General features: G+C 38.6%; 1 protein-coding gene across 2 annotated transcripts in view; it reads right to left on the bottom strand.

The window, feature by feature from the left end:
* Positions 1–27,054, bottom strand: part of Tgs1 (trimethylguanosine synthase 1) — a 42,643-nt gene that overhangs the window by 14,826 nt on the left and 763 nt on the right. Inside the window, exons 2-11 of one of the 2 annotated variants that reach the window (XM_036177504.1) lie at positions 25,065–25,147; positions 17,156–17,220; positions 15,766–15,926; positions 14,693–15,500; positions 11,918–12,035; positions 9,845–9,931; positions 7,161–7,335; positions 5,100–5,403; positions 1,942–2,094; positions 166–309 (exon numbers count right to left, since the gene is read on the bottom strand). In XM_036177504.1, coding sequence (XP_036033397.1) covers positions 166–309; positions 1,942–2,094; positions 5,100–5,403; positions 7,161–7,335; positions 9,845–9,931; positions 11,918–12,035; positions 14,693–15,500; positions 15,766–15,926; positions 17,156–17,220; positions 25,065–25,102 — 2,053 coding nt within the window. In that variant the 5' untranslated portion in view covers positions 25,103–25,147. The remainder of the gene's footprint in view (positions 1–165; positions 310–1,941; positions 2,095–5,099; positions 5,404–7,160; positions 7,336–9,844; positions 9,932–11,917; positions 12,036–14,692; positions 15,501–15,765; positions 15,927–17,155; positions 17,221–25,064; positions 25,148–27,054) is intronic. The other variant, XM_036177503.1, reaches the window with a different exon arrangement.

Genomic DNA, 27,054 nt, shown 5'->3' with positions numbered 1-27,054 from the left:
TTATTATATAAGATTAATAATAAACACATAAGCTACTGCTTTAATAAATATTTGGTATGAAATTACCGATTATGTTAAATCTCATCAAAGAAATGAACAAAAGTAAAAATATTTACTGTATAAATTGGAAATCAAACAGTTCTCTGCCACGAATGACTAATTTACCTCTTTTCCCTGTTAAGGCAAACTGAATGGTATTTCCTCCAACTCCACAGAAAGCATCTACTACAATGTCACATTTGAAGGACTGACTGACACGGCCAGCAATATGCTCAGCAATCTTCTCAGGAGTAACTGAAAACCAGCCCTCTGTAAAGGAGAATATTTGTGTAAAATGTTCAATTCCAAGAATCCAAGCATGAAGGAAAAAACATTGCTCAAGTTCAAAAACCTTTTGGATCTGAAGAGACTGCTCAGTGATTAGGAGGGGCTCGGGTAAAAGCTTTCACCACTTTTATAAGGGATCTGTTGTTAGCTTCATGTCTACATTGGGTGGGTCACAACAACCCCTAGCTTCAGTTCTATGCATCTGAGCCCTCTTCTCTCTCTACACAGATATTCACAAAAATGCTTAGTTACCTAGCTTTAGATAAAGGTTCTACAAAGTGGCTAATTCCTGACTAATTGGTAAGATATATTTCTCCAGAATATATATTACAACTTTTCTGTTTGAGGCACTACCTACTGCTTATCAGCTATGGGAAACAGCAAGTTCTAACTGGTGAGTTTCTCAATGATTTTATTCACAATGGAGAGGTAATGATGGATTCCTACTAACATTTTGGGAACATTTACATGTTTTCAAAAATATTTATTATTATTTTATGAGTACTTTGCCTTCATGTATATCTGTGCATGGTATATATGACAATACATGTTTTTAAGTGTCAGAAAAAGCAAAGAATGGTAGCCATCTTCAGAAATGAATGCCATGCTTAGCTGGATGAAAGAAAATATAGGCTTTCCTTTCTACCAGAAGAGCCTGCTTTTTTTCAGAAAGAGATTTAAGGTTTTCCTGTTCCCACTATTTAAAAACTTTAAATGGCTCTTCATTACTTAAAGAATTCTAAACCCCTTTAAACAGTTTATATGTCTTTTTTCTCCTAGTAAAATTCCCATATACTTTCTGTACCACACACTATTTTACAAATTATGTAGGAGGCATAGAATCACTTATATTCCATAATAGACCTCTTGATTTTGATTGTTAACAAAGAGATATTCAGTTAGTTTCAATATGAAAATGAGTGTCAGTCTCTGAGACTAAGTTAAGTCTGTTAAAATCAAAGAAGGAAAATTCAATGAAGAATTAATGTTTTCAGCACTAATTAAATTATAACTTTCTGCATTAAGTATATCTTCATCAGATATTCTTTTTAATAACCTATATACTTTTGCTACTTTGCATAAGATGCTACAAATATGGATTAAACCTGAAGATAAAACAGATAGCTGTATATATGAAATTGAGTGATACTACAAACAGAACTACCATCATTACTTGAAAGATGTTAAAGTTGTGCTAGAGGAGTGTCTGGCTCAGGTGAAGCCCTGAGCATGAAAGTCTGAGGATCTTCAAGTTAAAGGAAGCTAAGGAAACATGCAAACTAAATGCACAACATGTTCCTTTATGACAACATATGGGTTATAAAGATAACTTACTATCTTTGTTTTATTTTCTGGTGTTACTGTGGGCTGATCCCAGGGCCTTGATTATTATTACAGGAAAACATCCTTGTTCTTAGAAAATGCATACTAAATATTGGGGAGTGCCATGATATATGCAACTGGATCACAAAGAGACAACATACACAGAATGAAAATTATAAATGCTGGAATTAGCTGAGTTTAGGTAAAAAGGATATTAAAATTTTGACAACTTTTTTATAATTTTTAAGTGGCTTCTAAATAAAGCTAAAAACATACATATATTTTATTTACCTTTGTCCAACTTGATCCCATCATCAAAGCGAGAGAAGAGCCTGTACCTCTGGGCCCAGTACTTTGCCAGCTCTGGGACAGAGGCTATTTCAGGTGGCAGACCATTTATTTTTTTGTTCTTGTTTTTTTTCTTCTTTTTCTTCTTCAATTCAACTAAAATAAGATGCAGACAATACAGATCTGACCATGAGAATGGAACAAAGGAGTTCCCAAGAAGCACAGCCACATTACATTATCACAATTTTGTACTAGACATCTATGCCGTGACATGCAGAGAAGCACGAAAGTAAGACACATCACCAGCACTTCAGGTCATAGCCTGTTGTTATTTATTGGCTTGAGAACTTGGCTTTCTCAGCGCTAATTCCTTTTCCCTACAAAGGAAATGATGGATGAATGCACAGTATTTTACTAACTTCACTTACAGCACTGATGGGAGATGAAGGCTAAACATCTGAGATTCCCTTCAAAACCAGAACCCTGAGACACATCTGGTCCCCACCATGTTATATACAGGATATTCAGCCCATATACAAAAGCACTAACACCAATCTAAAAATTAACAACAGCCACAATACTGCTTTAGCTGGTGAATTACACAAAATGTAGACTCTTCTTCTTTTGTTGCTGTTGTCCCAGGGACTTGAACTCAGAACCTTGTGGTAGGCAAACACTAACTGAGCTACATCCTTAATAATTTTTTTTTAAATTATTATTTTGAGACCAGGTCTGGGAAATTTAATTTGTCTAGGCTAGTGTTGAACTTTTGGTTCTCCTGCTTCAGACTCCTGAGCAGCTGAGGTTGGAGGTGTGTGCCGACAAGCTCAGCCCTTTTCACTCTAAGACAAAATCTTTCCAAGGCCCTAAGTTCTACCCCTGGCTATATAAATTCTAGAGAACACAAGGTGTCTCAGAAGTACGGTCAGGTTCCAGTTGATAATTATTTAGAAAGACAATTACTAGCTGATATTAGGCTTCAGTCTGCAGAAGATCCGAAGCAGTAATGCAGCAACATTTGAAGAGGAAACTGCTGCACAGAATAAAAACAAGAGGACAGCAGTCAAAGAATAAGGCGCTATCACAGTCAATGTTTTCAAGATCACTGCAAGTAGCTGAAGTGTTAGAGGACATTACTGTTTTTCACTCACTGCAGCAGGATACTTGAGAGACTAAGAACAAAAACGTTAGCTATTGGGCTGGAGATGGCTCAGAGGTTAAGAACACTGACTGTTCTTCCAGAGGGCCTGAGTTCAAGTCCCAGCAACCACATGGTGGCTCACAACCATCTGTAATGAGATCTGGTGCCCCCTTCTGTATAGTAAATAAATAAATCTTAAATAACCCCACCCCCAAAGTCAGCTGTTATAACACCAGTAAAGAAAAACCATAAGCCGGGCGGTGGTGGCTCACGCCTTTAATCCCGGCACTCGGGAGGCAGAGCCAGGCGGATGGATCTCTATGAGTCCGAGGCCAGCCTGGACTACAGAGGGAGTTCTAGGAAAGGCGGAAAGGTACAGAGAAATCCTGCCTCAAAAAAACCAAGCCAAACAAACAAACAAATAAATAAAGATATACATGTAGTGGTATTTTATTTGTGCTCTAACAAACAAAGCTTGGTTGAAGAACAAAGGAAAAAGCCAGCCACTATATTAAACAGAGGTAGCACACGCCTTTAATCCTAGCATTCGGGAGGCAGAGATTCATCTCGATCTCTGTGAGTTCAAGGCCATACTGGAAACAGAGCCAGGCATGGTGGCACATGCCTTTAATCCCAGCACTAGTTAACCATAGAGATCTGTACAGACAGACAGGAAGTAATAGAGCTGGGTGGAAAGAGGAAGAGATGCAGTTGGGTGGAGAGAGGAAGTAAGATGACAGGGCACAGAAAGGTATAGAGGCATGAGGATACAGGAAGTAGCTCTTTCTTGGGTTGAGGATTTCCTAGAGGTAAGAACTTGTGGCTGACTTTTTCTATCCCTCTGATCTTTTAGCTTTCACCCTGCTATCTGGCTCTTGATTTTTTTTTTATCAATAAGACCATTTAGCAATTCATGTTACATATACAGAAATAGGAAAAGGTAAAAGCCCAGAGGCAAAAGGTAGATGGGTTAATTTATGAAAAGCTGACAGCCAGGTGATGGTGCATGCCTTTAATCCCAGAACTTGGAAGGCAGATCCAGGAGGATCTCTGTGAGTTCGAGGCCAGCCTGGTCTACAGAACAAGATCCAAGACAGGCACCAAAATTACACAGAGAAACCCTGTCTTCAAAAAAACCAAAAATAAAATAAAATAAAATAAAATAAAGAGAAGAAAAAAAAGCAAAAAAAAAAAAAAAAGTCAAAGTAAGGCTAAACATTTACAAGTAAGAATCCTCCTCCATGTGTGACTTATTTGAGAGCTGGGTGGCAGGCCCCCCAAAAGAGCAAAACCAAACATCAATACTGCCTGGTTTGAGTTCCTGCCTGGGCTTCCCTCAGAAGACTGTGACTCAGGATATGTAAACCAAATAAACCTTTTCCTCCTCTACTTGTTTCGGTTATGTTGTTTCACCAAGGCAACAGTAATCATACCTAAGACACTGAGCTACTATAACTAATCATAAAAGGAAAGAAGGGCCATAATATAGTTGTTTCAGAAGGACAGATGTGAAGCAATTCAACAAAATGATACTAAGTAAAAATGTTTACCTGCAATGTTCCATCAAATATTTTCATCTTTGTTTATAAAAAAATTTGACCATTAAAAAAATACAAAAGGTCATCCATGAAAATGTTAGTTTTCATATTTATTAGCGCCAACTACTATAAATATATTTCGTTAATGTTCCATTAAAAAGCCCCAAATCATTACAAAAAAAACCAATTATCAAGAAGAAAGTGTGTGCTTCATCAATTTCAGGAGGAACATGCTACTGTCAGCCAGGGACAGAGTGGCAGCAGAGATCAAGTTCCACACAGATAAAAAGTGAGGAACAACCATGATGCAAATCACAGCCATTAGCTCATTCACACGGACGGACATGCCTTCTCTCCACCTAAGAATGTTTAAAATGAATCCAAAGGCATAAATGATACAAAAGTGAGAACAATGGTAACATAAATAAAAAAAATGTACTTACCACAACCCAGAGGCAAGGGGGAAGGGTATTTATATTTACCTCCTGTTTCTGCTTGGGGATAGTTAGCTATCTCTTCAGTTACACAACCCTGCTTCTCGGGAGCAGTTGTTCCGGAACCTCCTTGCCTCTTTTCTGCTTCAAGTTCACTGGCTGAAGAGATGGTCTGGCATGTGTCAGGTTCTGGATCTCTGGTCTCCATCAGGTCATCAGCTTTCTCCAAGGGCATGTCTTGCTCCTCAGAGTCACTGCTTGTGCAAGTGTCTTGCATTTTGTTGTGACAAAGTGACTCCTGTGATGTCTCCTCATCTACTGGTTTATTAACCCATTTTAGGAATTTTTCCACCTATAATTTTAAGATACCATAATGAACACCAACTAACTGTAAAGAACACAGAATCTTTTCACTTTTTATCATCTGTGACTTGATTAACAAGCCATCATAAAGTAAGTATTAGCTCAGAGAAGTACAATGCAAGCTATAAGTAATTCTGGGCTATTTGGAATTCAGGAGAGCATCCAATAACCTTATTAAGATTCCTCTAAAAGAAAGTAACAGGTTAAGAACTCTAAGAATAGAGCTATGCTATGAAATTATCATCACAAATATACCTACTCAGCTACTCACTGATTTTTACATTTTTAAGAACTTTCTGTAATGGTCAAGCTACAAACTATGTTAAATGTTACATAGTATCAACAGAATGCCAACTTGTCTTAAAATAAAATCAGAGAACTAGGAAAAAAACGGGTGAGGATGAGATGCTCAGCAGTTAAGAGCACATGCCCCTTTTGCAGAGGATCTAAATTCTGTTCCTTGGACCCACACAGTAGTTCACAAATGTTCCTAACTGCAGTCCCAGGGGATCTGATGCCTTCTTCTAGTCTACACAAATACCAGGCATACATGTGATGTGTACACACATACACACACATAGGCAAAATAAATATAAATCTTAAAACAAAACCAAAGTCAGAGAGACCTAAGAAAGAATGAGTAAGAACAGCAGAACTGATAAGATTAAGACATAATAAAATAGGTTTATTTGATAAAATGTTAAGGCATCCCGAGATTGGAAGATGAAGTTCTTCTCATCTGCCATACAGTGAACCTTCTATATATTAAGTTTTTATGACGGTAAGAAGTAAATTTCAGAGAGTGGTAGACAAACAATAAACAAAACCTCACACACACTGAGGGAAAGTGCCACCTATCTACAACCAATCAGAACTAAGGACACAGTAGCCACTATATACAGCTCTTTCTAGGCTCATCTACAGGTGAATATATGGGAATCATTATTCTCAACACATTCATTATAAAAAGTCTTAAGAGACTGACATGAAGCAGTCTATTTCAGATGTAAGAAAGGGCCATTAAAATATCACCAGCACCGAACAATCTGATATATAATAATAATAATAAACTACCTATCAATTTGCTGAAGTCAGAAAATGTTATATACCCCGAGGACTACAAAGTCCTTCAGATGCCTGAGATTGTGCTCCACATCATTAAAGGAGGCCAATGTCAACATCAAAGACAAGAAGGCTCTGCTCATCAGAAATGTTCCCTCCCCAGAAGAAGGAAAACTCAGCAGATCACATGATGTTCTGGTCTGTTTTCTATTTCTTGATAGCAAAGACCAAGAGAGGTCTTGGAACTCTCAGATTACAGTGTGAATCAGTAAAGTGGGCTTGTATGTCACATTCTTGAGTCAAGCCTATTACATCAAAGTGTGAACAATCTTTGGATGAGCTCAGATCCAGGCTTGTAGTTAGAGATGCATCAGAATCTGGACTACTGGGGTCCTACTTTGTGTGAAACAGGTAAGAAACTTCCCCTTGTCTTCTTTGTCTGTACTTCATGAGCAAAACATCTACCTGGTTTACCTTTAATGGTGTAGTTTCAAACACCCTTTTCTTCATATTACCTCAATTGCCTTCCCACCCCCAAATTTAGTTTACATAATATAAAACTAGTGAAAAATAATTTGAGGTACCCCTCAATCTTGAAGGGTGGAACTTCCCATTTGAACCAACTTCAGGGAGCCAAGTTACAAACCATAATTGTGTCTCAATTGAAGGCAAGCGGGCACGCACCTTACTCCGTACTTTACTTTTCTTAAGAAGAGGTTTTCCTGACTCTTCGGTGAAGAGGATGTGCTTGTTCTTCACAGTCATTCGCTTGCGCATATCCAGGTACTGTGACTTGTATTTCACATTCTTCTCTAGATACCTGACCTGTCGATGACTGAAATTTGGAATTCCACCATACCTGGGTCAGACCAAAAGAAGTGACTCACATGTTAAGTTTTAGAAAAATTTTCCCGGTGTGAAGAGAGCAAGTCAGCTCAGCAGCACCATGGAGGAGTGGGCATTGCCGGATCCTTCACAGAAGAATCTCTACAACAGTGTGATGCTGGAGACCTATATGAACCTCAGTGCTATAGGCTACAATTGGGAAGATCATAAAGTTGAAGATCATTGTCAAAGTTCTCAAAGACATAGAAAGTAATTTTCATGTGTAAGCTGATACAAATGTGCCTCTGGATGTATTTTAATGGATCTGGAAGTTTTAAAGAAATACAGCAGTGTAAATGATCACAGCTTAAAGTGAATTCATGATCATTAAATACTCACAACCCATATACTTCAAAGGCAGGTATGAAAGAAGTTATACAGGAGAGCAATCTTCTCAATGTACTCTATTTGTTAATGCATTTGCATATCAGAGTCATCCTCAAAGGCATGAAAGAATTCATACTGGAAAGAAACTACATTATAGTGATGACTTTGCATGTCATAGTAGTCTCCAAATACATCAAGGAATGCATACTAGATGGAAACCATATGAATGTAAGCAATGTGGTAAAGCCTTTTCCTGTCCTAGTCATCTTCAAATGCATGAAAGAAAAATTTTCCCATATAGAAAAAAAAAAAAAAGAAAAAAAGCACCCCCCTCAACTTAAGAAACACAAAATAATGATTTTCACCAGTATTTCCTAGTTATTGTCACCATTTTAATCTTCATAAATTTTGAAAATGATGAGATCACACACTAACCGCAGAGAGTTCTGGTCTAGTTTTGATGACAATTTAAAGACAAATGTGAAACACTTAATGATGAAACTAGCAAGGTTATGTTTTCCTGTTTGAGATGGGGTTATATGCTGTAGCCCAGGTTTGTCTTGAATGCTGGGATAAAACCAAAACACATTTCTAATGTAGATTACAAAGTAGAGACTGTGTAGCAGACTGCAATAAACAGGAATAGAAAAACAACAACAATGTATTTCCTTTTGAGGGAAATTTTCCTTAGAGTGGTGACAAAGGCCTTGAAATATATTTGAACATATTCCAATTTAATGAAGACCAGTCACTGAATGCTCAGTCTAGAGCAAATCTGATCAAATCATCCAGTTTTTATGTCTGCCACAAAGTTTTATGTGTCAAGCCCCACAAGGGGCTTTTTTTCTCAAGTCATGTTGTCTTCATATATATATGTTGTCTTTATATACATATATAAAAAATATACACAATATGTACATACATATATAAAATAATCTTTATCTTTAAGTAGAATTCTATTTCTAAATAGAAAAGACAAAAGTTAAATCCCAAGCAATAAACAAAGAGCTAAGCAACAGTTTGAATAAAAGCAATGCTGATGCCAATGCAAACAGCTTTTATATATACTGTTAAACTCTATCCTCTTTATTCTCAAGTGACTATACAAACTACTAGTGTCTTTAGGTACCTAAGCCGGTGACTATAAGTAATTTACAGAATTTTAATTATAAGCATGTACTTTTGAACTAATCTGGTGTTAATATATTAATCATAAAGCGATTCTCATTTTCTTTCCCTGCTGAATTTATGATGCACAGGTTATTTACATTTCCTAACATATAGGTAACTAGGACATTAAGTCTGAACCTTTAGAAACATAAAAACTCAAAAAATAGGATAAACTGACTTAAACAGTACATATTGAGGCTGTTTTATCCACTCAGTTCAGTTTTGCTGTCATGAGATGAAATCACATTTATTCTTCTCATTCATATTTCTCTTTAAACACTTGGGCATTTAAACACAGAGAAAACTTCTACACACAAATGTTCATAATAGCATTTGTTCATGTGTAATAGCATAATGCCATCAACAACCCAAAGACTTTTTAAAAGGCAAATGGTTGAACCAATTTTGGTATCTCCACACAATGACTTTGTCATTAAGGAGAGAACAATGGAATGCATGCATAAAAGACATCATGCTTAGATCTTAGGAAATAACCGGAATACTGTTATTGAGAATGGAGAATTAAATATAATACATTCACTGAAAGGATTAGGCAAATGCTGTGTGTGCCAAAAAGAAAGGGAAATCATGGCATACTGTTGTGAAAAGCAAGCTGTGAATTGTGCATCCTACATTAAGTAATCTATATATCTACTGTGAAACATTTGAATTTTCATGTTTGCTACACGGTATGCTTCCTAGTCTTTAGAAGCACAAAGGAGTAGTGCTATGAGATGCCGGGTGGGAACCATAATTAGAAGTTCTAAGATCTAAGCATAAACCCTTTGTGAAATGTGATCTAGACTAGGACAAAATGTCTGTGACTTAGAGCTGCTTATCTGTGGAATAACATTTGTCTGCTACTCAGTGCAAATGAGTTAATACAGTGAATACATCAACTATATAATATGATTTCTACTGTTGAATACCAAAGAGCTCTAAGGTTGCTGAAGTTATTAGGATTTCTAGAGGGCAATAGCGCTTACTTTTGTCCTGAGCCATGCTTGAATCCTAGAAGTAAACCATTGTCATCAACTTCTGAATTTGGGTTTTCATCGATGTCCAATTCATGGCTAAAAAAAACAAAAATAAAAACAAAAACAGTAATAAGCCTTGCCTTTCAGAGTGATCAGTATCACACACAAACCTAGGAAATCTTGGAGAAAAAGTACTTTAATCAAGATTGTTTTGGATAACTTAACTCAGCAGTATTTGAAACATATTAACAAGCATTCACACCCTTTTCTATGTATATGTGTGTGTGAACACAGTGCCTAAGGAGGCAGAACAAAGGCCTCAGGTCATCTCAACTGTTTTGAGGGGTCTGATACTTAGGGTGCTTGGAACCTAACTCAGGTCCTCTGGAAAAGCAGCAAGTGTTCTTAACTATGGAGCATCTCCCCAACCACCATCTTAAAGTCCTTAAGTATTCTACTTCTATTCCTGAAGATGGTGTAAATATGTATCTCTCTATCTTCCTTTGGAAAAACCCCAGTAAAAGCTGAAGCCTGAGATTAATTTTCTGTAGTGATTTTGCTAGGTCTCCCTAAAAAGAAATATTTGTGAAGTACCAATCAGACCAAAAAAATTTTTATAAAAGAAATATTAAGAATAAGGCATGGGGGCTCAGAGGTTAAGAGCACTTAGAGGCCCTTCAGAAGACCAGTGCTGGTTCCCCACCCACACTGACAGGCTCACAACCACCTGTGAATCCATCGCCAAGGGATTTGATACCCTCTTCTGGCCTCCTTGGGTGCCTCACATACTACCTTCTGAACATACACATACAGAGACCCAGAAAGCAGTCTTTGAGAAAAGCCGTGACACAGGTGATAAGTAGCTTAGGAGAATCTACCACTTAGGCCTATGATGGTAAATCTTCACTGTCAACTTTATTAGACTTGGAACATTTAGAAAGCACACCTCTGCCTATGTCTATGAGGGGTTTCCTAGAGGTTTAACAGGGGAGCCACCCCAAATGGGGTCCCAGATGGAATAAAAGAGAACTAGTTCTGGGGCTGGAGAGATGGCTCAGAGGTTAAGAGCACTGGCTATACTTCCAGAGGTCCTGAGTTCAATTCCCAGCAGCCACATGATGGTTCACAGCCATCTGTAATGAAATCTGGTGCCCTCTTCCGGCCTGCAGGCAGAACACTGCATGCATAATAAATAAATAAATATTAAAAAAAAAAAAAAGAAAAGAAAAGAACTAGTTAGTGTTTATCTCTCTTTGCTTCCTGACGCAATATAATCAGCTGCTTCATGTACCAATAGCTAAAACCTTGAGCTGCTTCCAGCAACACGCCTTCCTACTGTGATGGGACTAAACTCTCCAACTGTGAGCCCAAATAAGCCTTTCTTTCCTCATGCTGTTTTTGTCACAGAACTGACAAGTGCCTTAAACAGGCACTTTTAGAAACCCTGACTTTATGACCCACAGCATCAAGCAGATAAATCAAGAAACAACTCTTACAAACTTTGTCTTCCCAAGTAAGCCAAACTCACTAAATATTTGACCGAGTACCTACTACATTTTAGGAATGTAAGCACACATCCTTTTGCCTCTGGGAACTTGTACCAAATAGTGGGACAATTAATAAGCAAATTTACTCTGCAAGGTAACACAGCAGCAGCAGTGGCATGCTTTTTTGAACTAAGGTACCAAGACTTCAGAGTTTGCACATCATTTTTCCAGATGCTATCTGGAAGGAAAGGTCTTATGTGGAACACTACAAAGACATGAAATATCTGCAGCTAATGCTCCATTCTGTAGCCATCTACCCTTTCCTTATATCTATAGTGTCAGCACTTGGACACATTCGACTTTACATTATGTACTTCACTGACAGCTACTGTCACATATATCAGGCGATAGCTCCAGTTAACCCTATGTTCTCACGAAAATTGCTATCAGTCTCATTTAATAGATGAGGAACTAAGAAATTTATTCGGAGTTGTGAGTGGCAGAATTAGATTATGACTGTGTCTAAAAGCCTTACTCATGGATCCCTCTTTTGCTTACAGTACAGTGTTGCCAGGCTAGGTCATGTGTAACTCACCTTCTCTTCACTTTGCTGGGCTTGTGCTCAGGTGGATCATCATCACTCTCATTTCCATCAGCCCTGTCAGGGTATGCTTCATCTTTGCTTGTATTTGTTCCTGAAGACTCCTTCAACTCTAAGGGGAGAGTACAGTATATTTTCCTTGGGGTCTGGCAACTTTTCTATTATTTTCAAAGGCACAATTATAGCTATGCCTGTAAGATTTAAGGTTTCATGATCTAACTACATAGTCATGTGTTGTAATGTTTTGGCCAACGATGGCTCTCTGTATTCGAACATTCAATGGTGGTCTCATGCGATCTTATTACAACTCAACTGTTTTAATTTCAGTGTCCTCTGATGTATGCACAGCAGTGAAATCACCTGATAATAAACCTCTCAGAACTTCATCTAAATGAAATACAATTGTGCTTTAAAAAGTAAGCCAAAACTAGTTTGTGCATATCTATACAAAGTATCCCACTGTAAGGGTACAGCCTTACCTTTCTGCTAACTGTTGGCAGGTACTCTTTTTTCTACCTAAACCAGTTAATCTGTGTGGGGTGGGATGAGGAGGAAGCATGTATGTATGACCTGAGTGTTGAGGTCACAGGACAATCTGTGGGAATAGGTCCTCTCTTCTACTATGTGGGTTCTGGAGATCAAACTCAGGTTGTCTGGCATGCCTTTACCCACTGAGCCATCTCACTGACCTGGCAGGCACACTTTTTTCTTTTCTTTTTTTTTTTCTCTCTCTTTTTTTTTGAGCTGAGGATCGAACCCAGGGCCTTGCGCGTGCTAGGCAAGCACTCTACCACTGAGCTAAATCCCCAACCCTCAGGTACATTTTTAAAAGTGAACAGAAGGGATATGTTGAAACATCTTCCAAGATTAAGAGGCTTGTGACCTCAGTTTCTTCAAAACACAGAATTATTCTTGGAATGGGTTTCAATGCTCCTCCAAGGTATAGCTAATAGATGTTTATTTTAGATTATTCTTTAAAACTGGTTATTATTAACTGTTTATGTGCCTCTAAGGAAAAACATGTTTTTGCTACATGCTGCTTGTCCTTGTGATTGTATACTTTACTAAAGTTGACTCATTTATCAGCTCTATTCTCCCAGGTCCTACCACCTCTAGGGCAGTAAACAGGGATAAACCGAAGAGTACCAGTGACAAAAAGTAGAAATTACATGTACATACATTTTCTGTTTTGTTCTTAATGGGAAAATGAGAGTATGTTATAACCTCAAATCCTCACTGATCCTGAGAGATGACACAAAGGAGCAAATTAAAACCAACGAACATATATTTCCTAACTAAGGAACAGGAAACAGAAGGCAGTGATTAGGAAGTTTTACTCTGATTGGAAGAGGAAAAAAGTAGAAGCAGGGAAAGGAATAAAAAGGGCAACATAAGGCAGAAACATAGCCTAATTACTGACCAATATGTAAGTAAAGAAGCCGTGATGGCTGGTGTTCACTAGCAACTTGACAGATCTGGAATCACTGTGCTGACAGGCTTCCAAGGACATTTTCTTGACAAAGTTATCTGAATGAGAGAACAATATCCTAAAGAGCTGGGTGGCATCATTCTCTAGACTTGGGCCTGGACTGCATAAAAATATGAGCTGAGTATGAGCATGCATCGCTCTTTTCTTCTTGACTGCAGCTGAAGTATGCCCAGCTGCTTCAAGATCTCACTGCTTTAAATTCCTTGTCATGATGGTCCATATCTTCAACCGTGAGAGAACATAAATGCTTCCTTCCTTAAGGGTTTTGTCAGCAACAGGAAAGAAACCAAGACAGATGCACTGGGAGTATACAGAGGGATATCTGAACCTTAATATCAAATGTCAGAACAACGGAAAGGATGAACGAGAATGCAACAACACAGAGAAGAGAAATAGAAAAGCCACAGAACTTGGAAAATTTCCAGTTGGAGCCAGGATTGGTTCACACCTGCAACCATCTCAAGACTGGAGAGGCTGAGGCAGGAGGACCATGAATTCAAAGACAGCTTGGTTATGAAGTCACGCCTTAATATAACCTCAAATTTCTAAATTAGAAGATCAACAATCTAAGATAATCAAAGTCAATCAAATTGTTAAATCAAAGTTCTAAACATTTCTTCAATGCCCCCACAAGATCATGAGTTTGAACACCTGGTGGTACTTTGTGGTACTCTTTAAGGGGTGGGGAAAAGCAGTAGTGAGTATGGGCTAAATAAAGGAGGAAAGTCTGCTTCTAGATCAGCCCAGATCTGAGTAAGCAGTCTCAAGTTCCTGCCACCACAGCTGACAGCCATTCCTGTGGCTGTGCCTTCCCAGGCAAGGTGAACTCATACCATGAGCCAAAATAACAGTCTCTCAAGTTGTTTCTTGTCAGGATCTGGTCAAAACTACCATGGAATTAATGAATATAATGAGAATACTGAAATCCTTTCAATTACCAGTAGTACCAGGAACTCTTGGCATCCTTTATAGAGCAGGATGCCTTATCCTGAATGAAGTCCATATGACTCTGGGTATTTGCCTGTCAAATGCTTATTTCCTAGTTGCAAGTTTATTGTAATTTCGATGTCCCAAGAGATTTTCAAGTTTGCCTTTACTGGCAACAGAAGCACAGGAGGAAAGGAAAAATTTTGAGGATACAATGCAAATCTTATTAAATTAATATAGATGGAAAATTAATTGTGATATAAAATTAAGATGAGATACATACTTCCATTGTGTATTAATGTGTTAATAGACTGATAACCATTACCTGACAGAATAAGTCTGGATACTCCTACCTTGAGCTGGCTGGTCTGTGCTTCTGTTCCCAGATATGTTACTTTCCTTGGGTGTTCCATTACCAGGGTCACTTCCTGCAGAGGCCGGACACTCTTTGCCACCGCCACTCTCACTCAGCTGCTCGTCACAGTGGACAGAGGACTCCAAGTGGCTCTGTTCTACTTCCTCCGAACTCAGAACTATGTTCTTAATTCCAGTAAGTATTTCATTATGATCTTTACCATTTGAACCAGAGCCTTCATCATCAACTGTGTTAGGTGAAGATGAACGAGACATTAAATCTATTTTCATGCTGCTCTCATCCTTTTTGTCAACCTCTGTTTGAGATGCATACGCTTCTATACCACAGTTCTGTGAGGCAGCAAAAGTCCAACCCTGAGCTTCCCAATACCGAAACTGTTCCAGATAATACCAATAAAGCTGACTATAATGTTGCTCCCATTCTTCCTTTGTATCAGGAAGGTTCCAAGGCTCAGAAGACAGTGTCTGATCTGGATGTTTTTCCTGCCAGCTTTGCCACAACAGCCCTTCTCCATATTCACTCCAATACTTTTCCCAATTCTCTGTGACCTCTAGCTTTGGTGATAGTGGATTTTCAACAGGAAGATCTTCTGTTTCAGTTTTGCTTGGAAATTCAGATGTTCCGTTATTTTCGCAGTGTTTAACTGATGGATCATCTGAAACTACAACATCATCTTCTTCATAGTCATTTCCCCAAGATTCTCGTACCATTTCATCTAAATACTTCTTTTGGTGTTTTCTTCTCTTTTGCTTTACTTTAGCTTTATTTCTAGTATTCATAGACACCTATGTCAGATAAATGATGATAAGTCTGAGTCTATTCAAAGGCTAACATAACCAAAACCACACCCAAACTCCCACTGTGGATCTTACAAACAAGTGACTTTTAGATTATTCAAATTACACACGAACATATCCCAACGTGTAGTTTAGTTACAATATATAAATAAAGTGTTCTAACCATGAATGTATTTGATTGTAAATAAAAATATAACACTTGATAGGATTTTTTGAAAAATAAGAAATAGAAATAGTAAGGGTAGATTAATACCTCAAAACTTTCATGTGCAGACACTCTTCCAAATTGAATTGGCAATCCCATACTTCTCATGAGTTTGGCCTCAGAATCAAGTTCACTTTCATCTGGGCTCGCATCTTTGCTGTGTGAATCTGCGGGGCCATCATCTTCCTCCTCTTCTGTAGCTTGGTCTCCTAAAAACAGCATCTGTTAGTGTCATTGCAGGGAAAATGGAAAAGCAGCCTTTCTTATCCCCATTTAAGAATCTGAGATCCAGAACCCGTACATGACTTGCCCACACTTGTGTTAAAGCTATTAACATATATTTAAAAAGAGAAAGCAAAAGAATTGGTGGTAATATGTACTAATACAAAAACCAACTATAAAATTCAAGGCCATCTGGTCCATACATGCCAAGTTCCAGGGTATAGACAGGGTATATGAGACTGCCTCAAACAACAACAACAACAACAACACACACACACACACACCACACATACATACACTTTCCACCCCTCAGTTAAAAAAATACTCCAACTTCAGAATTCAGGCAACAGAAATAAACACTGATAAAGGAGAAATCTCATGTATGAAATTCTACCAATGAGTTCTTCAATGAGGAAAAAAGATACCCATCTAAACAGTGAAGGGCACTTCACTCAATATTTCATCTAATGAAATTAGGAGTGCTCAAGTGAGCACAGGATGGGGAAAATGAATCTACTAATTTTGTGGTCCTCTCATGCTCATGGTAACACATCTTCTCAGGTTCAGTAGGAGCCTACTGTTCATAGAATCCTTATTTGTATAGCACAGTAAGAAACCTTGCCTTGTCTTATCTTTGAGAAAGTTAATTTCAAAGGCAACTGTGAGAAAGTATACTGGGGTTGTCTTTGACTTTTAACTCCATGCTGCAGTTCTGTTCATTTTGAGAAACACTGGAAAGACTAGGGAAGTCTGAGAGAGTATAAAGTGAAGTCATAATATATACTGTTTTTTACTTGGGAAGATAACTCAGATGGGGTTGCAACGTGTTATTACTTCAGGAAAAGGTTGGAGATGGTCACTTAGGATTTACCTTAATTCTACCTTTACTGTAAAAATCTGGAAGAGGACTTCACACACAGGCAAAATACCAGTATCATAAAATTAAAAAAAAAAAAAAAGTCAAAATCCAGGCTAACGGTTACAAATCAGAAAGGAATGGTAGACAAGATAAAGTCTAGTCAAGCAACACAAACTACAGGAAAAGAAAAGATAGCTTTCATAGGGGTTCTAGAATGTGTGTGTAATGCAATAAGGGTCTATAATGACATGCTTACCCACCATTCACCATTTTATGCCAGCAAGTACAACACATTACCATAACTGGGAGTACAGTTAATTTTTACCAAAAAGGGCCATGTAGTCTTATTTACATTACCTCCATTATTGTCACTGCTTTTGACATAGTAGCCTTTTAACCCCAAGTTGTACAATTTTCGATCCCTGTGAAGCAAAATAAATAATCCATTGGAATAAGAACTATAAGCCAGGCAAGAAGAAAGGCTTAACACTCCATAGATTAGCTAATAAAAGGTTAAGAAACAGAATAGCAACCTTTTCATACATTTCTCTCACCTATATAGAGTCAACAATGTTTCTCATGGAGCTGTAAAAATTGATCATATAAAATAGCATTTCTTGACACACGATAACACTTATAACTACTAATCTTTAAAATTATGTGGAATTTCTCCTGGATACTTGGAGGGGGGGATCTGACTTTTTTTTGCTATAGACAAGCAATTAGGTATTCTCTAAGTTTTTGGTACATCTGAACATATTCATATGGAAAGGTTGAGCTTACTCACATATAAAGCTACATACATAGTGTAATGTATTTATAACAGGAAGAATATCTATTACCCAATTCTTACTGAACTTCTCTTTAGCATACTTACTTCTAAACTTTTTAATTATTGTAACTGGAATTTCATTACCAAAATAAACCTACAGAACACTCAATAAAAGCATACTACACATTGCAGCTAAAACTACCTCCTCCTGCCTATGTTCTCTGATAGGGTCTCACCATGTAGCAAAGTCTGGCCTTGAACTTGAGGATCACCTCCCTTCAACTGCTAGAATTATAGGCACAAGCCTCCACTTCTGGTGAACTTAGAACTAACTTCACAAAATAAAATCCGTGTGTAGTTGATCTATTTCATCTCCTCCTGGTAAAGGAATACATTATGAAACATAAAGTAGATAGATACTCACAAAACCGTGAACAGGAAGGGGATAAAGTGCAAATGTGCTTTGATAGCATGACTACTATCCACCAGGAACACAGGCACTATGGGTAAGGGAAGGAATGGGAGCCACACACAGGCATTAGTGTCTTGTCTATAGGCACCCAAAGACATGGGACACTAAGAGATGGAAAGAGGGTCAGTATAGTTACCACTATGGTTACAATGAACAAATAAGGAAATGGATTGAGGAAGACAGAGCTAAGATTTGCCTTGTTAAAGGAGGTCATTTAAGACATAATGAAGATAAGATATCACCTGGAAACCTGGAAGGCTATGGAGAACCCAAGGTATTGATTCAGTATTATAAACTCATGTTATTAAGTACAAAGTAGTATAGAAGTAGCTTAAAATGTTGAATGTGTACATATATGCAAATATGCACATTCCTACACGTACTATAGTTCAAACGTATACTGCATAACTGTACTGAGAAGACACAGGAACAACAAATACAATGAACACGCAACTAACTTTCAGTTTTAAAGTTCTAAGATGATTAGCTTTAATTGTCAATCTGACACAATTTAGAATCCCTGGAAGGGCCCATTTTTGTGAGCGATTATCATAATTACATTAACTGATGTAGGAGACCTACCCACAGGGGGTGGCATAATTTCTTGGCACATGTCTGAGCTTGGAGATTCTGAATTGTGAAAATGGACAGAATAGTATCATGTATGCATTCATACTGCCTTTTCCCTGACTGTGGCCTGGATGTGACCCGCTCCCTCAAGATCTTGCTTCTGAGACTTTCCCCTATGATGGACTGTAACCCGGAACTCAGAGCTAGAATAAATCCTATCTCCCTTAAGTTGCAAATATTTCAGTGCATTTTCATCACAGCAAAAGAAAAGAAACTTGAGGCAAGCACACACACTATCTATCTATCTACCTATACCTACCTACCTACCTACCTACCTATCTGCATGCCGGAGAGCTGCCAGTGCTCTTAACCTCTGAGCCATCTTTCCAGTGTGAAGCAAGTACTATTATCTACTAGAAGAACCAATTTGCCTTGGAGAAGTAAGTCTAGAAACTGGAAAGATAATCTGGGTTATCTTGTGTCAAGGGTATGTGAGCATTAAAAGCCATCCTGAAAGATCTCTCACTGGGAACATTAAAGATGGTGTGAAAAAAAAAAAAAAAAAAGACAGTGTGAAAAGCAGTATCAACAATGGCAATGAATTATAACTCTTAATAAACTAAATAATAAAGAGTCGAGAATCCATGTCAGACTAGGTATAGTGGCATACACCTTTATCCCAGTACCCTGGAGGCTGAGGCAGGAAGATTACATAGGTTTGAGGTGAGGCTAGCTTAGGATACATAGTGAGAGTCTGTCTTAGAAAAAGAATCTACACTAACATTACCAATATGAACACACAGAAACAGAAAGAAAAACACTCCTTACAAAATGCTGATACATCACAACTTTCAGAAACAGCTGTTGGAGGTGTAAGGTGTTAATGAAGACTAAGGCCTGTAGGCTTGATAAGATGTTACACTGCAGTGTGTCTCCACAAAGTACTGATTCATACAAGAGGAACTATTACTTTACAAAGAAACCCTGGCAGTCAGTAGCATCACACCTACGGTATTGGGTCTATACAAAGTGCTTCCTGAAACAAGCCTTGAGAATGACATTATGTAGCAATCTTGCTAAGGCATGATCTAATAGTACTCCTGATGAAATGTCAGATGGACCCAGGTCAGGCCAGGTAATCTTACAGGATACAAGGATACCACTTTTAATAGCCACTGAGGACAGGAGACTTGGTACACTACTCCTTAACAAATTAGGGATTGTTCCTGTGTTCCCAATTATAGACTGGCACACACTGGTGCGCTCTCTCTCTCTCTCTCTCTCTCTCTCTCTCTCTCTCACACACACACACACACACCCACCCACACACACACACACACACACACACACACATACACTCAGAAAGGAAAGAGACACTGCTGGGAAAGGAGTAAAAAAAAATAGGTGGTCTAATTCACTACAGTAGGTACGCAGGACAATAGCATTGTATATGGGAAATATAGAACTTAGTATTTAGAAACACATCCACAGCTTGTTTTTTTGGTAAGACATGATAGTATGTGCTCATATACGTAAATAAAACAAAGTAGATTGGGAGAAAATAAGGAGCAAATGCAGTTTTTTTTTTTTGTTTTGTTTTGTTTTGTTTTTCCGAGACAGGGTTTCTCTGTGTAGTTTTGCGCCTTTCCTGGAACTTGCTTTGTAGACCAGGCTGGACCCAAACTCATAGAGATCCGCTGGCTCTGCCTCCCCGAGTGCTGGGATTAAAGGCGTGCTTGCGCCGCTGCTGCCGTATTGGTGTTTGCCTGCATACTTGTGTGAGGGTGTCAGATCTTGGAATTATAGACATTATTAGCTGCTGTGTGGGTGCTGGGAATTGAACCCAAGTCCTCTGGAAGAGGAGTCAGTGCTCGTAGCCACTGAGCCATCTCTCCAGCCTGCAAATGCAGTTTATTGAGTTGTTGGAGATTAGGTTTATGTGTGTGTTCACATGTGGGTGCATGCATGTGTGTGGTTGTACACATAAGAGGCCAGAGATTAAACTCAGGCACTGTCTAGTATCTTTTTTAGACACAGTCTCTTAGCAGCCTGGATCTCCCCAAGTACTCCAGAATGGAAGGCCAGTGAGCCCCAGGAACCTATGTGTCTCTGCCTTCCCAGTACAGGGATTACAAGCATGGACCACCATGTCCTTTTCAGGTGGGTTCTGGGTATTGATCTCAGGTTTCACATGCAAGTACTTTACCAACTAAGCTAACTCCATAGCTTTTTGTTTTCTGCAAACTATTCTTGTAAGTTTAAATACTTCAAAATGGATTACATAAAATAATAATTAAAACATGCACTGTATAGCATAACTTTATAACAGTAACTACCATTTCCTATATTTTATTCTGTGATTTATTTACAGTCACAGAATAGAGATATTTTGTATTGTGATGAATGCCTTGTCTATAAGACCAGTACAAACTTCAAGGCTTCAAACCAATAATATCTAACTTATCCATCCTTGTGTATCTCAGACTCCTCCAAAATTAAACTGATGATACTCATATTACTGCCCCCCAATAAAACTCCGTATTCACCAGTGATCCCTGTCTATCACTCAAAAGTAGCAATACAAGAAATGAGTTACTTATGCCCCACTCTTCTCCTTTGTATGCTTTGCCCTTACTTTACTCCTCTCCATCCAATACCCACAATTTCTCAAATCTTTTTTCTTTTCTTTTATATTGCCATTTCTAATTTTAAAAATTGCTTTGTGACATGGTCTTGCTATAAAGCCTACACTGGCCTAGAATCTACTATCTTTCTTAATCCAAGCTATATTCTCTTTCCTGCACAAAGTTTGAGTGGTTGGTCCTTCTACAACCACCATTCATACTACCTTAGATAAATCTTGTAAAAATGTCAGTGTAATGGCTGGGGCAAACTGATATAAGCACTTCATTTTCCTGCTTGAAGTTTTCCTTCCTGGGGTTTAATTATTTTTGTTTAATTAGTTCTATAAAGTCACAAGTAAATTTTCTGCATTTAAATTCTTTCTTTTAAAAAGTTTTATTAGCATAATCACTACACACGGATGGATTTCAAGTATACCATTTACTTTCCTCATAGTTGCCTCCCGCATTATCATCTCTTGCTCCCCTCCCTGTCCTGCCAGCCATCTTCCTTTTCCCTAGCAGTCCCCAACCTGGATGCTCCAGTGAGTGGCACAGCACAGTAGCTTGGTGCACATATTGTACCAAATACTCCCCATTTCATTTCTCATGTCATGATATATATATATATATATTTCATATATATTATATTTATATGCACACACATAAAATCCAGATTCCACATTTGAGAGAAAATGTGATTTGTCTTTCTTAGTTTAGCTTCTTTTGCTTAAGATGATTTTCCACAGTTCATTTGCTTTCAAATGACACAATTTCGTTTTCTTTATGGATGAACAACACATCATTGTGTATACAGAGCACAGTTTATTTACCCACTCATCTGTTAATGGATACCTAGACTGATTCCACAACTTGGTTACTGTGACTAGTGCTACCTACAACACACACAACAAGCAGTTATCTCCATAGTATGTGAACTTCAATTCCTTTGGGTCTATTACCAGGAGCAGTCTATCTATATTTTTGGGTAGTTTTATTTATTCATTTATTTTTGAGTAGCCTTCATACTGATTTTCATAATGTATGATTCCATCCAATAGTTCCATAAGGCTTTCCTTGTCCAATCCTAGAAAGCATTTGCTAGGACTGATGTTTGTTTTCTTAAGAACAATCATTCTAGAATGAGATGGAATCTCTAAGTAGTTTGAATTTTCTATTTCCCTAATGTCTCAGGATAATGAACATTTTCCCCTGTATTTAATCTTTCAAGAAGTGTCTGTTCAACTCATGTGTCCATTTATTGATCCCCCCACCAGCGACACACCTCTTAATGCTTCCCAAACAGTTCTAGTAACTAGATTCAAACATACAAGTCTATGGTGGCCATTCAAATCACAATACTACTGTTAAAAACAGGGTGGGCAGAGGAATGAAGAAACTGTCTCAAGGGCAAGAACCCTTGCTGTAACTCCAGTGTTTGGCAAGGGAGTTCACTGGCCAATGAGTCAGTCTGGCCAAAAAAGCAAGTTGTGGGTTTCAGTGACAGACCCTGTCTTAAAGGAATAAAGCAAAGAGGAAGAGAAGAAAATATTAGGCATCTCCTCTGGCTCCCTCATGCACACAGTGTGTGCACCCACTCACATACATGTACCACATAACTAACACACACACACACACACACACACACACACACACACAGGTCATGAGCCTGCAGGTACCACAAAGTGGTGGTTTGAATGCTAAATGCCCTCTATAGGTTCAGGTGTTTGAACACTGGTCCCCAGGTGGTGGCACCGTTTAGGAAGGTGTTATGTTCTTGCTGAACAAAATGTATTACTTGAGGCAGGATTTAAGAGTTCGTAGCCTTGCCCACTTCTAGACTACATTCTTTCAGCGTTCTGCTCCAGCTGTCTGCTGCTATGCCCCCCACCTGACATGGACTCTTCCTCTGGAAAAGTAAGCCAAAATATGTTCTCGCTCAAGTTGCTTTTGGTCATGGTGCTGTATTACAGCAACAATAAAGTAACAAATAGCTAACATGAAAGACACAGGCAGGGCACTTTTGAGAAGCACAAACATAAATTCTCGGGGTGTGTCTCCTTTTGATTTGCATTCTTTCTAGTAACATTCATGCTTACCTTTGTGTTAAAAAAAAAAAAATCTCCAATTCAGCTCTTTTTTGCTTTAAAGTTAAACATTCTGTCTTCACCTAAGTAGCTGTCTCTAAAAAGTACTCTGGGGGCTGCCTGTGACAACAGAGTTGTTTCTGTACTTTGGACCCACTAGGACTGACATAAACTTTCTCTACAGACAAAGGTTTCTTTGGAGAAATGGCCTTGGAAAAAGGTCTAAAAGAAACAAATGCATAAGTGTGAATGAGAAGCACTCCTAGTAACCTGTACTTTGTGTAAAGCCTAGAGGGAGTAAACGAAAGCCTACGAAGCTGAAGGAAATGGCTGAGAGATAGAGACAGAGACAGTGAAGTAGGCAAGGGCTCAAAACATACAGGATGGTGTAGAAGCCTAGACCGTCTTTAATTTATAACTGTGGTCCAATTTATAATGACAGGAAATGAATCTATTCAGTAGAAACCAAAATTTAGATTTTGAATTTAAACTATAGTTCAAATTTTAGATTTTTGAGACTCAAGGCAAATCTCTTAACTGTACCCCAACCTCTCCCAAAATCAAGAACCAAACTACATACTTCCAAAATAAGAGCAGCACAGAACAGTGAGGAAATGCTGGACCAAAGAAAGACCAAATTTGGTATCTCCATGTCCTGTGTCTACAACTTTAATTTCAAAGGGAGCTTAGATGGCTGAATGGCACCCCCAACCCTCACCAACAGACATCTCTTAGGCTATTTCCACACCTTTTATTAAGCGCTCCTTGGTATCTTCATTAACTTGGGGTCTCTACTCAGGATTCATTTTCCACAACTACAGGCAGTGGCTTTTTAAGGCCTTCACTTCATGCAGTGATCCAGCCATGTAACACGTTGCCTGGCTTCTCTCAGAGGCTCTCTGAAACCATTCAGGAAGAATTGTGGGACCCCTCTTGCACCTTTCTTGACCCCAAAACCACCACCACACAGAAAACTGCCACATGTGATTGCTAGGCTGGAATGGACCCTGGGCCCCTCGGATCACAACTGTAGCAGTTTTGTTGCAGCTGCTTTATAGGAGCAGAAAACTTAAGTCCCTTCTTTCACAAGCTGGAAGCTGGCTGGGGGAAATCCAAGACACCCTTCTTTGTTCTAGGGCAGAGCAGGAGGCCTCTCCCTGACTATGCTAACATCATTATCAGTTATATAGCCTCTTCCAGCACATGCCTTGGCTGTTAACGTAAGCTTTCTAGTGCTCTTTTTCTCTCCAACCTGTACATTTTCTATTTCTTTTTGCCTCACTGCTCATTTTCATTATGGACCCGGATAAGGGAAGTCAGTATTAATCACACCAGACTCAATGTCATGTGCTCTTGAAGGTTTCTCTGCCAAAGAAATGAATCCAAATCTTTTAGCTTCAGGAAAGTACTCAGGAGACAGGCAGAAAATAACTAGATTTTGCTAACACATCATAGGATTGGCCAAGTTAGTATTAAAGTCTGTTTCCCTCTTGAACTGGGCCTACATAGTTTGCCTTATTCTCAACACTACTGCTAAGCTCTGTTTATAACACTCAACCTCTTTTCTAGTCCAAAGTTTCAAAGTCTTCCACATTCCCCCCAAAACAAAACAAACTCAACATGGCCAGGTTCTTCACAGCAACAGCCCAATTTCTGATACCAACTTCTGTCCTAATTACTTTCTGTTGCTGTGATAAAACATCATGACCAAAAGCAACTTATGGAAGAGTTTATTTTGGCTTACGATTCCAGAGGGAGAGTCCATAATGGCAGGGGAGACATGGCAGCAGACAACTGGAACAGGAAACTGATAGATCACATCTTCAACTGAAAATATGAAGCAGAGAGAATGCAAACTAGAAGTGACAATGTAATGAAATGCTCAAAGACTACCCAAGTGATCTACTTCCTCCAGCAAGGATGCACTATCTTCCCAAATAGTGCTACCAAATGGGGATCAAGGGTTCAAAGACCTGAGCCTATCTTTGGGGGTCATTTCTCATTTGAACACATCATCCACATGTTTCATGCTCTATCTCAGTGTGCCACTAAGAAATTTAGATAAGATTACAGAGCAGCTCCTGATGATAGATAGGATTATAGCTGATAATGGCCTAGGGCAGTGATTCAGGTTGGGTCAAATGAAAACATGGACATTTACATTATGATTCATATCAGTAGCAAAATTGCAGTTATAAAGTAGCAATGAAAATAACTTATGGTTGGGGGTCACCATAACATGTGGAACTTTATTAAAGGGTCACAGCATTAGAAAGGTTGAGAACTGGTCTAGGGGAATTAAGATATTTTTACTGTAAATACAACTTCAGTCTTAGGTGACATTCCTAGAAAATTTCAAATTCACATTTGGGAACTAGTAAGATCATAAATGTTTAAACATGGCTAATTGTTATTTTAGTATTCTCTTAAGAAAATTATATACAGTAGGGTGTGGTGGTATACACCTTTAATCCTAGTGTTGGGAGGCAGAGGCAGGCAAAGCTGAGTTTGAGGCCAGCCTGATCCACACAGTGAGTTTTGAGACAGCCAGAGTCACTTGGTTAGACCATGCCTTAAACTTGTGGGGTTTATTCTCTCCTCCTACCATGTGGGTCCTGGGAATTGAATTCAGGATTGGTGGTAAAAGCCTTTACTCACTGGGCCACCTCACTGCCCTACTTTAACATTCTTATTCAAAACATTTCTAATAGAAGCAATATTGTCTTCACTCAGGCCATCTTCACAGCAAATTTTGTTAAGGATGCTGGTATTCTGACATGAGACTTCAAGAAGACTTTGAATGGCGGAATTCCTTTCCCTTTCCGAAACCTCACAATTTTCACTCTATTCTGCCACAGATTCATATCAAAGCAGCACCAACCAGTCTCATAACCATAATTAACTGAGTAATTGTGCAAACAACTGTCTTAGTGCAATACTGATCTTCTTTGCTTATAAAATAAATTCGGAGCAGCCCGGTTCTGTGTACACAATGAAAGAGTACCCGCTAACTTCAATTCTTAAGCTATAAAATTCACCTCCGCAAAGATCTACAAAGATCTGAATCTATCAAGAAGCACGTGACACTGCGGTAAACACACATATTTCTAGGGACAAACAAACAACTTAGGTGGCTTAATTCATACCATTAACATAATAAAAAGAATGTCTGGGTTTGAATTTTCTTGTCAGTGCCTTCCTTTGCTGCTAGTAGGTTCTTTCCATTCAATTTTTAACATGAAACAAACATTTCCCTACCATTGCTGTAAACAGACTTAAGCCTTTCATCTCAATTAGGAATTCAAGTTTCAATTATGTGAACTTTTGTTGGATAAGATTTTACAGTTCGAAAAGAGAGCTCTATTTTGAACCTTACCTCATGCTATATCAATTAGTTTACACTTCACATCTCCATCTTACTGGTGTAGCTCAAGCTGGTCTCGAACTCCCTCCCGATCCTTCTGCCTCTGCTACTGAGGCGCTATGATTACAAGCCCAGGTCACCTCGCCCAACTAACTCAACTTTGAGACTGGCCCTTCATTTATAAATGCGAAAGAACATATGCAAGCTACCAAATTTTTAAGATAAAAATTAGAATTAATCTTTCCCTGAGGGGCTCCGAGTTTTCTTAGACACCACTCAGCCTAGAGGCAGGTCATCCGGCTTTCAGGAGAGCCTCGTTCGACCTCGGCGACACCCACAGTCTCGAGCAAGGATAAAAAGGAGAAGGGCA

The sequence above is a fragment of the Onychomys torridus genome, chromosome 2 (genome assembly GCF_903995425.1).
Source record: "Onychomys torridus chromosome 2, mOncTor1.1, whole genome shotgun sequence".
Classification (NCBI taxonomy): domain Eukaryota; kingdom Metazoa; phylum Chordata; class Mammalia; order Rodentia; family Cricetidae; genus Onychomys; species Onychomys torridus.
Note: the sequence above shows the minus strand (reverse complement) of the source record. Positions and strands in the feature narration are given on the sequence as shown.